This window comes from Oncorhynchus gorbuscha, linkage group LG05, assembly GCF_021184085.1.
Source record: "Oncorhynchus gorbuscha isolate QuinsamMale2020 ecotype Even-year linkage group LG05, OgorEven_v1.0, whole genome shotgun sequence".
NCBI classification, from domain to species: domain Eukaryota; kingdom Metazoa; phylum Chordata; class Actinopteri; order Salmoniformes; family Salmonidae; genus Oncorhynchus; species Oncorhynchus gorbuscha.
The window spans coordinates 61,275,227-61,292,146 of NC_060177.1; the positions used below are offsets into that span (position 1 = coordinate 61,275,227).

Consider the following 16,920-nt stretch of genomic DNA (forward strand, 5'->3'; position numbering starts at 1 on the left):
AGAGAGTTTCAGTTGAAACAGCTGAAGCTGTTAGCTAGAAGCCATGGTTTAGCTAACCCTCGTCTCTTCAGCCTACTGTGTGAGGTTCCCCCTTGGAGGGATTTTTCCACGGCTCAGCTGAGCACACGTGACACGACCTCTCCTGGAGAGAAAAGGACTGACTTATCTCTTGGCATCATAGCAGCATTATGCTAATGTCACCCTCCTGCCTGCCACCGTACCATGCCGAGGACGTACCCCCTGCCGGCAAACACCTACCGCTGCTCTCACATAAAACCTCTCTGAGCAGTTAGTTAAAGTGACCCTCCAAGGACCTCTCGCTTTCTCCACATGCCTGGTTGCTGCCGTGTACCATTATACAGTTCACTGGATACTGTTGTATCTTGACTCCTTCCCCTGAGGTCTACATTCTCACTAAAGTCTAGGCCCCTAGGACATGTTGAATCCCTTTTACCGACTTACGCACCTCCAAACTATTATGTCATTTTCAGTTGTTATTTTAAGCCTTACAAAAAAACAATAGCATAAAGAGTGTGTCTAGCACAGTAGGTTAATACTCAGAAACAGCAGACTGTGTCAGGGGAAAGACAGTCACATTCCGTGGTCCTTTGTAGCTCAGTTGGTAGAGTATGGTGCTTCTATGGCGCCTTCAGTGCCAGGGTAGTGGGTTTGATCCCCGGGACCACCCATACGTAAAATGTATGCACGCACGACTACGTTGCTTTAGATAAAAGTGTCTGCTAAATGGCATATTATTATATTATTTTAAGTGGGTCTAATACACCTCAGTTGTAGGCTCAGTTACGTTGCTACTGCTGGTTGCTGTCTTTCCTCTGCATCAACCTCTTACACAGTGCATATGAAAGCCATCTTACACCTTTGACTGGTAACCACAGGAAGGGTTCTTACCTGAGGGCTCGAGTAGAGCAGACCAGTGACCTCATGTTGCACCACCGCTGTGTTGCCTGGGATGTCACGAGCCACCACCGGTACCTCCAGGTCCATTGCCTGAACACAATACATGACACAGAAATAGCTACATCAAACTCCACACACACATGTGACTAGCTGGCATCTTCTAGCCCTTAATTTACTTTACTTGTTGGTATCCCCTAGGGACTTTATTGTCATTCATTCAGGTAATACGTCATCAGCAGGTTGTGGAAGTGAAACATGCTAATCAGTGTTTAAGCCTTCTGTGGATTGTTTTAATCTACAGTGTTTAAAACAGATTAACAGGATTACACCCAATTCTGGAAAGATAGTATGACAAGCTAGTCATTCTCATAATTGCTCTGGTACAAATAATAAAAAGGTTCCCAGGGTGGAATATTGGTGCCTTGAAAGAGCTGCATGTGACACCAACATACTATATTCTGAGCTGAATTAAACATGTACATTGTGATATATTTTGTGGGCAGGGCATGCCAGTGCAAATAATGACAATGATGACTGTAATGATAAAAAGATGATTGCGGACTTTGCCCAGATTTCGTGATCCCTCACCCCTCACCTCTAAAATGGCAGCGGACATCCCCTCGGAGACTGAACTGTTCACCAGGGCAGCTGACCTCCTCATAGCAGCATGAAGCTCCTCTTGGCTTCTCTCCTGGGCCAGGTAAACCCCCGCTGACCTTGAGAAACACAGCAGTAGCAGCACTCTGCGTGACACAGGGCTCACCACAAGGCGCACACAGCTGTGAATGACGGGCAGGAGTGACAGGTGCAGGGCATGATGCACAGTCCGCTGGCGCCACGATGCAGTATGATTGACATGACATGCTCTGAAAGTACAAGTCCTAAACAGAGAGAGACAGGGCTGTTTCCTGACTGTCTGAAAACACATTGACCAGGAGGTGAATCCCTTTGGTTATTATCTCTCAGATCTGAGCCATGCCTCTATCTGGGGGTGGAAAGATAACACGCTAGACTATGAATTTTTAATTTACATTCTGCTAACTCTACTGAAGATATAAGCACAGTTGGTTTACATGCTCTCTTAGCCACATGGGATAAAGCGTTAGATAAGCTGGGTGTCTGTTGAATTTCTCACAAGAGCGACAGGGTCCAGATCAGCTTGACAGAGCTTTCATTAGCAATAACGCAGGGTCCAGATCAGTTGGGCAGATCTTTAGTCAGCGATAACGCAGGGTCCAGATCAGTTGGGCAGATCTTTAGTCAGCGATAACGCAGGGTCCAGATCAGTTTGGCAGATCTTTAGTCAGCGATAACGCAGGGTCCAGATCAGTTTGGCAGATCTTTAGTCAGCGATAACGCAGGGTCCAGATCAGTTTGGCAGATCTTTAGTCAGCGATAACGCAGGGTCCAGATCAGTTGGGCAGATCTTTAGTCAGCGATAACGCAGGGTCCAGATCAGTTTGGCAGATCTTTAGTCAGCGATAACGCAGGGTCCAGATCAGTTTGGCAGATCTTTAGTCAGCGATAACGCAGGGTCCAGATCAGTTTGGCAGATCTTTAGTCAGCGATAACGCAGGGTCCAGATCAGTTTGGCAGATCTTTAGTCAGCGATAACGCAGGGTCCAGATCAGTTTGGCAGATCTTTAGTCAGACAGCGATAACGCAGGGTCCAGATCAGTTTGGCAGATCTTTAGTCAGCGATAACGCAGGGTCCAGATCAGTTTGGCAGATCTTTAGTCAGCGATAATGTTCTACTAAACTGATAACCATGAAAGAAAAGTTTGAAAGGTTTTACCTTTTACTGATTGCTTCTACTTCTTCAGTAAACACAGGATCAATCTAAGAGAAAAATCAGTGAAAACAACTACTTTAAATACACACACATACAGTTGAAGTCGGAAGTTTACATACACCTTAGCCAAATATATTTAAACTCAGTTTTTCACAATTCCTGACATTTAATCCAAGTAAATATTCCCTGTCTTAGATCAGTTAGGATCACAACTTTATTTTAAGAATGTGAAATGCCAGAATAATACTAGAATAAATGATTTCAGTTTTTATTTCTTTCATCATATTCCAAGTGGGTCAGAAGTTTACAAAACACTCAATTAGTATTTGGTAGCATTGCCTTTAAATTGTTTAACTTGGGTCAAACGTTTCAGGTAGCTTTCCACAAGCTTCCCACAATAAGTTGGGTGAATTTTGTCCCATTCCTCCAGATAGAGCTGGTGTGACTGAGTCAGGTTTGTAGGCAACCTTGCTCGCACATGCTTTTTCAGTTCTGCCCACACATTTTTTTATAAGGTTGAGGTCAGGGCGTTGTGATGGCCACTCCAATACCTTGACTTTGTTGTCCTTAAGCCATTTTGCCACAACTTTGGAAGTATGCTTTGGGTCATTGTCCATTTGGAAGACCCATTTGCATCCAAGCTTTAACTTCCTGATGGATGTCTTGAGATTTAGCTTCAATATATCCAAATGCTTTTCCTGCCTCATGTTGCCATCTATTTTGTGAAGTTCACCAGTCCCTCTTGCAGCAAACCACCCCCATAACATGATGCTGCCACCCCCGTGCTTCACGGTTGGGATGGTGTTCTTCGGCTTGCAAGCATCCCCCGTTTTCCTCCAAACATAACGATGGTCATTATGGCCAAACAGTTCTATTTTTGTTTCATCAGACAAGAGGACATTTCTCCAAAAAGTACAATCTTTGTCCCTATGTGCAGTTGCAAACCGTAGTCTGGCTTTTTAATGGCGGTTTTGGAGCAGTGGCTTCTTCCTTGCTGAGCGGCCTTTCAGGTTATGTCGATTTAGGACTCATTTTACTGTGGATATATACTTTTGTGGCTGTTTCCTCCAGCATCTTCACAAGGTCCTTTGCTGTTGTTCTGGGATTGAGTTGCACTTAATGCACTAATGTACGTTCATCTCTAGGAGACAGAAAGCGTCTCCTTCCTGAGCGGTATGACGGTTGCGTGGTCCCATGGTGTTTATACTTGCATACTATTGTTTGTACAGATTAACGTGGTACCTTCAGGCATTTGGAAATTGCTCCCAAGGATGAACCAGACTTGTGGGGGTCTACATTTTTTTTCTGAGGTCTTGGCTGATTTATTTTGATTTTCCCATTATATCAAGCCACAAGGCACTGAGTTTGAAGGTAGGCCTTGAAATACATCCACAGATACACCTCCAATTTACTCAAATTATGTCAGTTAGCCTATCAGAAGCTTCTAAAGCCATGACACAATTTTGGGGAATTTTCCAAGCTGTTTAAACTTAGTGTATGTAAACTTCTGACCCACTGAAATTGCGATACTGTAAATTATAAGTGAAATAATCTGTCTGTAAACAACTATTGGAAAAATTACTTGCATCATGCACAAAGTAGATGTCCTAACCGATTTGCCAAAACTATAGTTTGTTATCAGGAAATTTGTGGAGTGGTTGAAAAACGTGTTTTAATGACTCCAACCTAAGTGTTTGTAACCTTCCGAGTTCAACTGTATACATATATAATATCAATTTATACACAAATATATATACATATATAAAATATATACATCTGTTGGTAAAAACTGTCTGTTCCACTCAAAGCGCATTAGACTTTATGCTGTTTAACTACACTGAACAAAAATATGAACGCAACATGCAACAAAAGATTTTACTGAGTCCGGGTGGCTGGTCTCAGCTGATCCCGCAGGTGAAGAAGCCGGATGTAGAGGTCCTGTACTGGCGTGGTTACACGTGGTCTGCGGTTGTGAGACCGGTTGGACATACTGCCAAATTCCTGCAGTCAGCATGTCAATTGCACTCTCCCTCTGTGGCTTTGTTTTGTGTGACAAAACGTCACATTTTAGAGTGGCCTTTTATGTCCCCAGCTCAAGGTGCACCTGTTTAATGATCATGCTTCTTGATATGCCACAACTTTCAGGTGGATGGATTATCTTGGCAAAGGAGAAATGCTCACCAACAGGGATGTAAGGATATTGGTGCACAACATTTCAGAGAAATAAGCTTTTTGTGCGTATGGACAATTTCTGTGATCTTTTATTTCAGCTCATAAAACATGGGACCAACCCTTTACATGTTGTGTTTATATTTTTGTTCAGTATATTTAATGAGCTTGAGCATTCGATTCTATTTCAAGAATGTATTGAAATATACAATGCTTCCAGAAAGTATTCACACGCCTTGACTTTTTCCAGATTGTGTTGTGTTACAGCCTGAATTGGCCAACACACAATACCCCATAATGTCAAAGTAGAGATTTTACAAATTAATAAATAATGAAAAGCTGAAATAAGTATTCAACCCATTTGTCACTCTGTGTGCAATAGTAGTGTTTAACATGATTTTGAATGACTACCTCATCTCTTTACCCCACACATACAATTATCTGTAAGGTCACTCAGTCGAGCAGTAAATTTCAAACACATATTCAACCACAAAGACCAGGGAGGTTTTGGCTCGGTTACTGGTTCGAATCCCCAAGCTGACATGGTAAAAATCTGTCGTTCTGCACCTGAGCAAGACAGTTAATCCACTGTTCCCCGGGTCCCGAAGACGTGGCTGTCGATTAAGGCAGCACTCCCCACCTCTCTGATTCAGAGGGGTTGGGTTAAATGTGGAATATACATTTCAGTTGAAGGCATTCAGTTGTACAACTGACTAGGTATCCCCTTTCCCTTTTCCCATGCCTCACAAAGAAGGGTACCTACTGGGAGATGGGTAAAAACAAATAAAGCAGACACTGAATATCCCTTTGAGCATGGTGAAGTTATTAATTACACTATAGATGGTGTATCAATACACACAGTCACTACAAAGATAGTCACCTTCCTAACTTAGTTGCTGGAGAGGAAGGAAACTGCCCTGGGATTTCACCATGAGGCCAATGGTGATTTTAAAACAGTTTAATGTGATTTAACTGAGTTTAATGGCTGTGATAGGAGAAAACTGAAGATGGATCAAGAACATTGTCCTGTAGTTACTCCACAATACTAACTTAACTGACAGACTGAAAAGAAGAAATCATATACAGAATAAAAATATTCCAAAACATGCATCCTGTTTGCAACAAGGCAATAAAGTAATACTGCAAAACATGTCCTGAATATGAAAAGGTTATGTTAAGGGCATTACTGAGTACCACTCTTTTTTATTTTATTTTATTTAACTAGCAAGTCAGTTAAAAACAAATTCTTATTTTCAATGACGGCCTAGGAACAGTGGGTTAACTGCCTGTTCAGGGGCAGAACGACAGATTTGTACCTTGTCAGCTCAGGGATTTGAACTTGCAACCTTCTGGTTACTAGTCCAACGCTCTAACCACTAGGCTACCCTGCCGCCCCACTCTTCATATATTCAAGCAGAGTTGCGGCTGCATCATGTTATTGTTATGCTTGTAATTGATATGGTCTGGTGAATTTCAGGGTAAAAATAAACAGAATGGAGCTAAGAACAAGCAAAATCCTAGAGGAAAACCTGGTTCAGTCTGCTTTCCACCAGACACTGGGATATGAATTCACCTTTCAGCAGGACAAGAACCCAAAACACAAGACCAAATCTACACTGGGATATGAATTCACCTTTCAGCAGGACAAGAACCCAAAACACAAGACCAAATCTACACTGGGATATGAATTCACCTTTCAGCAGGACAAGAACCCAAAACACAAGACCAAATCTACACTGGGATATGAATTCACCTTTCAGCAGGACAAGAACACAAAACACAAGACCAAATCTACACCGGGATATGAATTCACCTTTCAGCAGGACAAGAACCCAAAACACAAGACCAAATCTACACTGGGATATGAATTCACCTTTCAGCAGGACAAGAACCCAAAACACAAGACCAAATCTCCACTGGAGTTGTTCCCAAGTGGCCAAGTTACAGTTGACTTAAATATGCTTGAAAATCTATGGCAATGATTAACAACCAATTCGACAGAGCTTGAATAATTATTTAAAGAATAAAATGGGCAAATATTGTACAATCTAGGTGTGCAAAGCTCTTGGAGACTTACCCAGAAAGACTCACAGACTCACTACCAAAGGTGTTTGTAACATGTAATGACTCAGGGTTCTTTATTCTTTTACATGATTGTAAAATGTATTGACTCCTGAATTTATTTGAGCTTGCCATAACAAAGGGGCAAACACTCATTGACTCTTGATTTTTTTAAACTAATTTGTAAACATTTCTGAAAGCATTATTCCACTTTGACATTAAGTGGTATTGTGTGTAGGCCAGTGACTAAATATTTAAAATATTCAGGCTGTAAGGGAGTGAACATTATTTACAATAAGGGTTACATGAAGTAGGCAGTCATTGTAAATAAGAATTTGTTCTTAACTGACTTGCCAAGTTAAATAACAAATAAAAACATATATTTTTTAAATCAGACCTTTCTGAAATGAAAATTGATGGCCCTCCTTCCAGCAAAATATATTGGACCTAAACCTCCCCTGAACACCCCCCCCCAAAGAAATGTAAGCTTTAACTGCTGGCTACTCTTCTTCTGTTGCTTAACCCAAGTGTTTCCCTAAAAGCTGTCTGGGTTTAAACATATTCTATTGTTCCAAAAGTGAACAGCTTATTCAATTGATATAATTGATTTACTTCCCAGGCAAAGTATCCTCAGCTATAGAAGATTGTAGCTTCTGAAAGTCAAGGAAGAAAAACAAGGATATCGGAGTCACATTTTCCTGGGTATTTTACAGCTTGTTTCTAGCATCGCTGACCAAAGCGCTGGTACACTGTAGATCACTCTATATAATTGAATCCCTTTCATTTTCTTTCAAATCTTAAGCTTACAAGGGGCAGACCTGTGCTTTTTGCAATTTTCTTCAATAAAAAGGTAGGCCTATGGCATTCCCTCTCATGCTCCCTCAATTTGAGCCTTGGTTTTAACTTAACAGACATTCACTGACACAGAGGTAGGCTATTTAAAGGATGCATTGTGGGTGCATTGCTGCTGCTTCAAGTTTCAGCATGACATTTTAAGTTACTCGAATCTGGCTTATTGTCAAAAACTCTGATATATACACATCATGGGCAAGAAACATGGTTTGTAAACAAATCAATTATAGTAATAGCAAGCTATCCAAGTTGACCTCCGGTCCTCCTTTTCATCTGCGGAAACGGAACAGAACATAGGCTATAGGCTCGTCCGCGTGCAAGATAGTGAATTTTTGGGACTAAGCCTAATCAAAACATAATTCGGAAGAAACCTTTGACTCTCCTTCTGAAAATGCCACTGTAGGCCTACACAGCATTGGTTAGGCAACAAACGTTTTTGATCAGCAAGAGCAGAGCAGGCTGGGCTCAGTATTCGAATATTCATTGCAGTGTTTAATGCAACCTAGTTTTATTTACACCATCCCAGCAGCTATCTTAGAAATATAACTTTACTGTGTGCTTCTCCGAGCATGCACTTCGTAGCCTATATTTTATAGTGCATTGATTGAGACCACACCACAGTGGCAAGAAATGTGAACCCTTTGGAATTACCTTGTTTTCTGCATAAACTGGTCATACAATTTGATCTTATCTTCATCTAAGTCATAACAATAGACAAACACAGTCTGCTTAAACTAATAACACACAAACAATTCTACGTTTTCATGTCTTTATTGAACACACCGTGTAAACATTCACAGTGCAGGGTGTTAAAAGTATGTGAACCCTTGGATTTAATAACTCGTTGACCCTCCTTTGGCATCAATAACTTCAACCAAATGTTTTCTGTAGTTTGGATCAGACCTGCACAACGGTCAGCAGGGATTTTGGACCATTCCTCTTTACAAAAACTGTTTCAGTTCAGCAATATTCTTAGGATCACTGGTGTGGACAGCTCTCGAGGTCATGCAACAACATTTTAAAATTGACTGACTGGGCCCCTCCAGAAGGCGTAATTTCTTCTGTTGAAGCCATTCTGTTGTTGATTTACTTCTGTGTTTTGGGTCGTTGTCCTGTTGCATCACCCAACTTCTGTTGAGCTTCAATTGGAGGACAGATAGCCTTACATTCTTCTGCAAAATGTCTTGATAAACTTGGGAATTAATTTTTCCATTGATGATAGCAAGCTGTCCAGGCCCTGAGGCAGCAAAGCAGCCCCAAACCATGATGCTCCCTCCACCATACTTTACAGTTGGGATGAGGTTTTGATGTTGGTGTGCTGTGCCTTTTTTTCTCCACACATAGTGTTGTGTGTTCCTTCCAAACAACTCAACTTAAGTTTAATCTGTCCACAGAATATTTTGCCAGAAGCGCTATGGAACATCTAGGTGCTCTTTTGTGAACTTCAGACATGCAGCAATGTTTTTTTTGGGGCAGCAGTGGCTTCCTCCGTGGTGTCCTCCCATGAACAACATTCTTGTTTAGTGTTTTACGTATCGTAGACTCGTCAACAGAGATGTTAGCATGTTCCAGAGATTTCTGTAAGTCTTTAGCTGATACTCTAGGATTCTTCTTAACCTCATTGTGCATTCTGCGCTGTGCTCTTGCAGTCATTGTTGCAGGACAGCCACTCCTAGGGAGAGTAGCAACAGTGCTGAACTTTCTCCAATTATAGACAAGTTGTCTTACCGTGGCCTGATGAACACCAAGGCTTTTAGAGATACTTTTGTAACCCTTTCCAGCTTTAGGCAAGTCAACAATTCTTAATCTTAGGTCTTCTGAGATCTCTTGCTCAAGGCATGGTTCACATCAGGCAATGCTTCTTGTGAATAGCAAACTCAAATTTTGTGACTGTTTTTTTTATAGGGCAAGGCAGCTCTAACCAACATCTCCAATCTCGTCTCATTGATTGGACTCCAGATTAGCTGACTCCTGACTCCAATTAGCATTTGGAGAAGTAGCCTAGGGGTTCATTAGCCTAGGGGTTCACATACTTTTCCCAACCTACACTGTGAATATTTAAATGATGTATTCAATATAGACAAGAAAAATACAATCATTTGTGTGTTATTAGTTTAATAACACTAAGTTTGTTTATTGTTGTGACTTAGATTCAGATCAAATTTGATGACCAATTTATGCAGACATCCAGGTAATTCCAAAGGGTTCACATACCTTTGCTTGCCACGGTAAATAGCCTATAGGTGCACTTGATATTGCACCCCCAGCAGAGCATCAGAGATGAGGGGTGGCATCGGGCACACATCGATATATAGGCTATAAAGGGAGAAATATAGACATTTCATCAATTACAAATTACATGACCTTCCACTGAACTAGATTTAAAAAAAATAAAAAAAAATACTAAACCCTCCCCTTGACTGAAATTGAAAAAGCATGACCCTCCCCCATTTTCCTCCAGGTAACCATTCTGTACATTTCGATCCATCCCTAACACAACAAAATGTGGAAAAAGTCCAGGGCTGTGAACACTTTCTGAAGGCACTGTATGTAAATGAGATATTTATGTATTTCAATACCTTTGTCAAAATGTCTAAAAACACGTTTTCACTTTGTCATTACGGTGTGTGTGTGTAGATGGGTGAGAGAGAACATCTATTTAATCCATTTTGAATTCAGGCTGTAACACAACAAAATGTGGGATAATTCTCAAGTGGTGTGAACATTTTCTGACGGCTCTGTACCTCTACCCTCCATGACACACGGCAGCCATACCTTAATCATGACCATAAGAGATACAACAATGTCACAGCTTATCATTTCTAACATGCCCAAATCATTATCTGAAAATCCTGTATTTTCAGAGATTGGGGTCAGGGTGGGGTGGGTGCCCAATCTGATTAATTGCGCTGTGGGATTTGCGTGCATTAGCTGGCCCACCGCAAAGTCCTAGCATCATAGCAATTTAGGTCAAAGATGCTGCACGCAAGTTGCGGTTTCATTTTTTGGGGTTTTATTGTCATGCTTATCGCTTTTCAGAATTTAAACGTGATATTTAATGCGCATTTGTGTTTCACATGCAAATAATCTTACTTGAGAATACTCAACATCCAGAAACAAAGCTAGGATTTACAAAGATAAAAAAAAAGGGTCAAGGAGACAATATAAGTATGACATCAGTGATTGTTAGTCCTTGATATAGTACTTATACAGAGATCAATATATGAATGGATTACTGGTAATATAATCAATTTAACAACATCATACCTTCCCCGATCGACCTTAAACAACTACATTATCTTGCATTTAATAAGTAGCAATACATCATCATTTAACATAGGAAGGATGGATATTTTGTTGCCTTCATATCTTAGCGAACACAAATCCATTTGAGCACAGGCACCACTGTTTCCTTTGAGGTCGTCTACATTAAAATCACTAAAAGGCTCTGCTTTCACTGAATCTTCTTATCAAACAACACAAACCAGAGCAGGAAGTACATGTGAAACATCAGTCGAGACAGTGTGCCCCTGGCCAATTCCACTCAAAAACACAACATACCTTTTTATGATACTGCTGTTTGAGAGACAGTTAATCATTTAAAAAAAAAAACATTTGAGTAAGAGAAAAAATAGAAAAAAGATATTATTTGATGGCGTGATTAAAGCGGTCTGTGGGAGGAGGCCCACACAGAATCAATAGGAAAATGCCAATGGCGGAGAACACACAGGAAAAGAGAGCAGGAGTAAAAGCAACAAGGTGGCCATTGACAGCTAAGATACAGCCTCTGTTTGGCAGCCCTTCTCAGAAGATCAATACTCATCCACGGAAAGTAGACTGCAATCAAATCAGTGGAAAACGTTTGTGTTTTAGTGCTAGAGGTGAGACCTCCTGCTACTGTGCAGTAATGGTGATGTCATCGGGCATTCTGTCACTACTCTTTTTGACCAGGTTTTACTATCATGTCAATGCAACACAGAGACTTTGGAAAAATAGCAACAAAAGAATCACGACAGTGAAAGTGCATTTTGAAATCAATGCTATTTCATAAGCTGGTCATAATAATTGTAAATAAAATATAGAAATTAATAATTGTTTTGAAATCAAGCTAACCACTGCCCTCTGCTAACACACAATATGTGACAGAGAGAGAGACATCAGTAGCCTGATCCCATGCTGCCCTCCATGACACCGGGGCCCAGTGGAGTGTGACCGTACACCTGGCAGGGTGGAAACCCCTGGGTGGCCCAGACAAGCCCAGCAGATGTCTTGGTGCTGGGGCTCATCCAGCGTCTGCACTGCAGCAGCACAGTGGGCTGGCTGCTCTGAGAGAACAGGAAGGCAGAGAGTCAGGCGGGTGGGGCCAGCCCAGCACTGAAACTGTAACTCCCCCTGGCTCCTAAGGCTGCGGCTCGCAAGCCGCTCGTTATTCCAGCTTATGCCAGCTAATGCTGTTATCTCTGCTACATCCAATTAGAGCAACCTTTGACCTACCTCCAGAGGCAGGTTGCTTGCCATGCACTGATCTGCTTTAACAGACAAATGCAGACAGTAAAGGAGGTAAAGAAGGCTTGACCTCTCAGCTGTACAATCACCCTGATCCTATTATGGTCACTCACCTTAGGTCCGATGATGATGAGCACTACCAGGGGATTCTCAGTGTGCCACTCTGAAAGACATCAAACCAGAGACAGTGACTGACAGCCAACCAGAATTTAATTTACTTTCCAAGTGCTTCTGTGTGGCAATACGAATGTAAAATGAGCTCAAATACAAGATCAGAGCATGTAATTGTAGCAGGGCTTGTGTCCAGTGAAAGTGATGGCAGAGGATGTAATCCCTGTACCTGAGAATGCCTCCAGCAGATAGAGAGGATCCTTCACTCTCCTCAGGCCACAGACTAGTAGGAACACATGCAGGTCCTCCACATCCTCCCCACTCACACCTGGGAACAGACAGATAGGCAGGTAGCTAGAGCAGTGCATCACAACCCATTATAATGAATAGCGAAACTACCACAGCAGATAATGACAGCCATTCATCAGCCAATGGGAATGAGGAAGATACAGCAGTGACTAATGCTCTAACAAATCTTTCACATCACAGCAGAAACATTGACAGAGAACATAAGCAGTGGTTTATTGAGCATTGGGAAGATGTCATACAGACAGATCAGTTTCATAGAAATGTGCAATACAGCAGCTGGGAGTCACATGGGTGCATTCCTAAATTGAAATTGACTGACTCCATACCAGACTAACCACATCGGTGCTTTTATACTGTAGAAGCAACATTAATTGAAGGGACAGACAAACTAAATATGTTCTTTTCTCAGATCATCCACCTTCCAAGCCCCCCCCCCCCAAGATCAGTGGGGAACTGGCTGGCTGCAGTGGGCCTGGACCTCATTGCCAGCAACAACTACACCTGCCCTGCCAAGCAGATCAAAACACAACCTCCCCAGCTAACCCTGCCCCTAATAACACACTTTGGCCTACTAGGCACAGCAGTGTGACTCACTGTCAACAGTATGACACTCCTAGTAGCATCAACCACCTGTCACTCAACGTAATAAAAGGGACCAGCAGAGGTGGAAATACTGCTACAGTAAGTCTGATCTGCAGGATAGTAGAAGGTTGCAGGGGTGTAGTTAGGGAGTTACAGCTCTGTCAAGGTGTAAGTAGGGAGTTACAGGTCTGTCAAGGTGTAGTTAGGGAGTTACAGCTCTGTCAAGGTGTAAGTAGGGAGTGACAGCTCTGTCAAGGTGTAAGTAGGGAGTTACAGTTCTGTCAAGGTGTAAGTAGGGAGTTACAGGTCTGTCAAGGTGTAAGTAGGGAGTTACAGCTCTGTCAAGGTGTAAGCAGGGAGTTACAGGTCTGTCAAGGTGTAAGTAGGGAGTTACAGGTCTGTCAAGGTTTAGTTAGGGAGTTACAGCTCTGTCAAGGTGTAAGTAGAGAGTTACAGCTCTGTCAAGGTGTAAGTAGGGAGTTACAGGTCTGTCAAGGTGTAAGTAGGGAGTTACAGGTCTGTCAAGGTGTAAGTAGGGAGTTACAGCTCTGTCAAGGTGTAAGTAGGGAGTTACAGCTCTGTCAAGATGTAAGTAGGGAGTTACAGCTCTGTCAAGGTGTAAGGAGGGAGTTACAGCTGTGGCAAGGTGGGTTACAGCTGTGTCAAGGTGTAAGTAGGGAGTTACAGCTGTGTCAAGGTGGGTTACAGCTGTGTGTAGGTAGGGAGTTACAGTTTTGTCAAGGTGGGTTACAGCTGTGTGTAGGTAGGGAATTACAGCTGTGTCAAGGTGTAAGTAGGGAGTTACAGCTGTGTCAAGGTGGGTTACAGCTGTGTGTAGGTAGGGAGTTACAGCTTTGTCAAGGTGTAAGTAGGGAGTTACAGCTGTGTCAAGGTGGATTACAGCTGTGTGTAGGTAGAGGGTTACAGCTGTGTCAAGGTGTAGGTAGGGGGTTTCAGCTGTGTCGAGGTGTAGGTAGGGGGTTACAGCTGTGTCGTGGTAGGGGGTTACAGCTGTGTCAAGGTGTGGGTAGGGAGTTTCAACTGTGTGTAGGTAGGGGGTTACAGCTGTGTCAAGGTGTAGGTAGGGGGTTACAGCTGTGTCAAGGTGTAAGTAGGGAGTTACAGCTGTGTCAAGGTGTAGGTAGGGGGTTACAGCTGTGTCAAGGTGTGGGTAGGGAGTTTCAGCTGTGTGTAGGTAGGGTGTTACAGCTGTGTCAAGGTGGGTTTCAGCTGTGTGTAGGTAAGGGGTTACAGCTGTGTCAAGTTGGGTTTCAGCTGTGTGTAGGTAGGGGGTTACAGCTGTGTCAAGGGGGGTTACAGCTGTGTCAAGGTAGGATTCAGCTGTGTGTAGGTAGGGAGTTACAGCTGTGTGTAGGTAGGGGGTTACAGCTGTGTCAAGGTGGGTTACAGCTGTGTCAAGGTGTAAGTAGGGAGTTACAGCTCTGTCAAGGTGTAAGTAGGGAGTTACAGCTGTGTCAAGGTGGGTTACAGCTGTGTCAAGGTGTAGGTAGGGAGTTACAGCTCTGTAAAGGTGTAAGTAGGGAGTTACAGCTGTGTCAAGGTGGGTTACAGCTGTGTCAAGTTGTAGGTAGGGGGTTACAGCTGTGTCAGGGTGTAGGTAGGGGGTTACAGCTGTGTCAAGGTGTAGGTAGGGGGTTACAGCTGTGTCAAGGTGTAGGTAGGGGTTACAGCTGTGTCAAGGTGTAGGTAGGGGGTTACAGCTGTGTCAAGGTGTAGGTAGGGGGTTACAGCTGTGTGAAGGTGTAAGTAAGGAGTTACAGCTGTGTCAAGGTGGGTTACAGCTGTGTCAAGGTGTGTTTCAGCTGTGTGTAGGTAGGGGGTTACAGCTGTGTCAAGATGGGTTACAGCTGTGTCAAGGTGTAGGTAGGGGTTACAGCTGTGTCAAGGTGTGGGTAGGGGGTTACAGCTGTGTCAAGGTGTAGGTAGGGGGCTACAGCTGGGTCAAGGTGTGGGTAGGGGGTTACAGCTGTGTCAAGGTGTAGGTAAGGGGTTACAGCTGTGTCAAGGTGTAGGTAGGGGGTTACAGCTGTGTCAAGGTGTAAGTAGGGAGTTACAGCTGTGTTAAGGTGTAGATAGGGGGTTACATCTCTGTCAAGGTGTAAGTAAGGAGTTACAGCTGTGTCAAGGTGGGTTACAGCTGTGTCAAGGTGTGTTTCAGCTGTGTGTAGGTAGGGGGTTACAGCTCTGTCAAGATGGGTTACAGCTGTGTCAAGGTGTAGGTAGGGGGCTACAGCTGGGTCAAGGTGTGGGTAGGGGGTTACAGCTGTGTCAAGGTGTAGGTAGGGGGTTACAGCTGTGTCAAGGTGTAGGTAGGGGGTTACAGCTGTGTCAAGGTGTAGGTAGGAGGTTACAGCTGTGTCAAGGTGTGAACGAATATGGAGGCATGTGGAAAGATTATACCACTATCTATTGTTGCAGGGACTCAGGATACAACTGAGAGTGCCTTTACCGGAGACAACCCATAGAAATTCACAGAATTCCATGTCTGTGTCAAACTATTCTCGAATTCTTGAACTCCTTCCAACCTCTAAGAAGAATAGGAGGCTTAATAATGACCCTTACCTTAGCTGATGGTTCATGTGCTGTGCACCACAGATTTAAACTCATCCTATGATGGCTGCTTAATATAAGAGCTCAAGTAAACAATAACATATACAGACAGCTTTTGGAATGAAACAGGGGTGACACAATTACTTTAAAAAGGCCTACAATTATGAGATGTGTTAGCAATCTGGCCAACCAGCAATTAAATGACATACATTCGTAAACTGACAACTACAGCAAATAAAAGGTGTTGACCATAGGGAAGAAATAATACAGGTTGTCAACAAACCAGGACTATGTTAGACCAACATGCAGCTGATGCATTAAAGTAACCAGAGCCTTCTCACATTAGGTCGGCCAGCAATTCTAACTTAAGCGTCTGTAAATCCACATTAGTCTCTGACTTGTGAAATTGTCATTGACCTAACAGGTATGGTCAGCACACCGTGAAAAATCAGACTGACAGCCATTACACACTGAAGGATAATGTTGTGTACTATTGTTACCTATGTCTAATTGTCTAATTGTCTAATTGTTTGATTGGCATGGTCAGTAAATAAGACTTCAAATCATGTACTTGTCTATATTTTGTCATTTAGAAAATAATAATAATAATAATATGGATATTAGATAATAATAGCTACCAATCAATTCGGGAACAAATCTCTACCTCAATTACACATACTATACATACCCACCCGTGACGTGGACTCACAAGAAAATATAATCCCACTCACAAGCAAATAAAATTGCTTGCACACACACAGAGCCTGTAAACATGTGACTGTGCTACAGTGACAGACAGTGAAATCCCTTCCTGCCAGATAAGGCCAGCTCAGGAGGATAAGGCAGCCCTTTAATACTATTACAGGGCATCTTAAAATGACAGCGCACAGAGTGTGTGACAGTCAGGCCACTGACCCCAGGTCTGCTGGAGCGTAGGGAGGAAGCAAGCACTGTTGAATCCCAGCCTAAACCAATACAAAATCAAATACAAAACCACTGCACTGTTCACAAAGGGATGATTAAAGACATAAGCAGCACCAGGTGGGGTA

General features: G+C 42.7%; 1 protein-coding gene across 3 annotated transcripts in view; it reads right to left on the reverse strand.

The window, feature by feature from the left end:
- Positions 1 to 16,920, reverse strand: part of glt1d1 (glycosyltransferase 1 domain containing 1) — a 43,709-nt gene that overhangs the window by 3,895 nt on the left and 22,894 nt on the right. For all 3 annotated transcript variants that reach the window (XM_046350550.1, XM_046350551.1, XM_046350549.1), the window contains 5 exons: positions 12,639 to 12,737; positions 12,412 to 12,461; positions 2,714 to 2,757; positions 1,514 to 1,634; positions 910 to 1,008 (listed from right to left, as the gene is read on the reverse strand). In XM_046350550.1, coding sequence (XP_046206506.1) covers positions 910 to 1,008; positions 1,514 to 1,634; positions 2,714 to 2,757; positions 12,412 to 12,461; positions 12,639 to 12,737 — 413 coding nt within the window. The remainder of the gene's footprint in view (positions 1 to 909; positions 1,009 to 1,513; positions 1,635 to 2,713; positions 2,758 to 12,411; positions 12,462 to 12,638; positions 12,738 to 16,920) is intronic.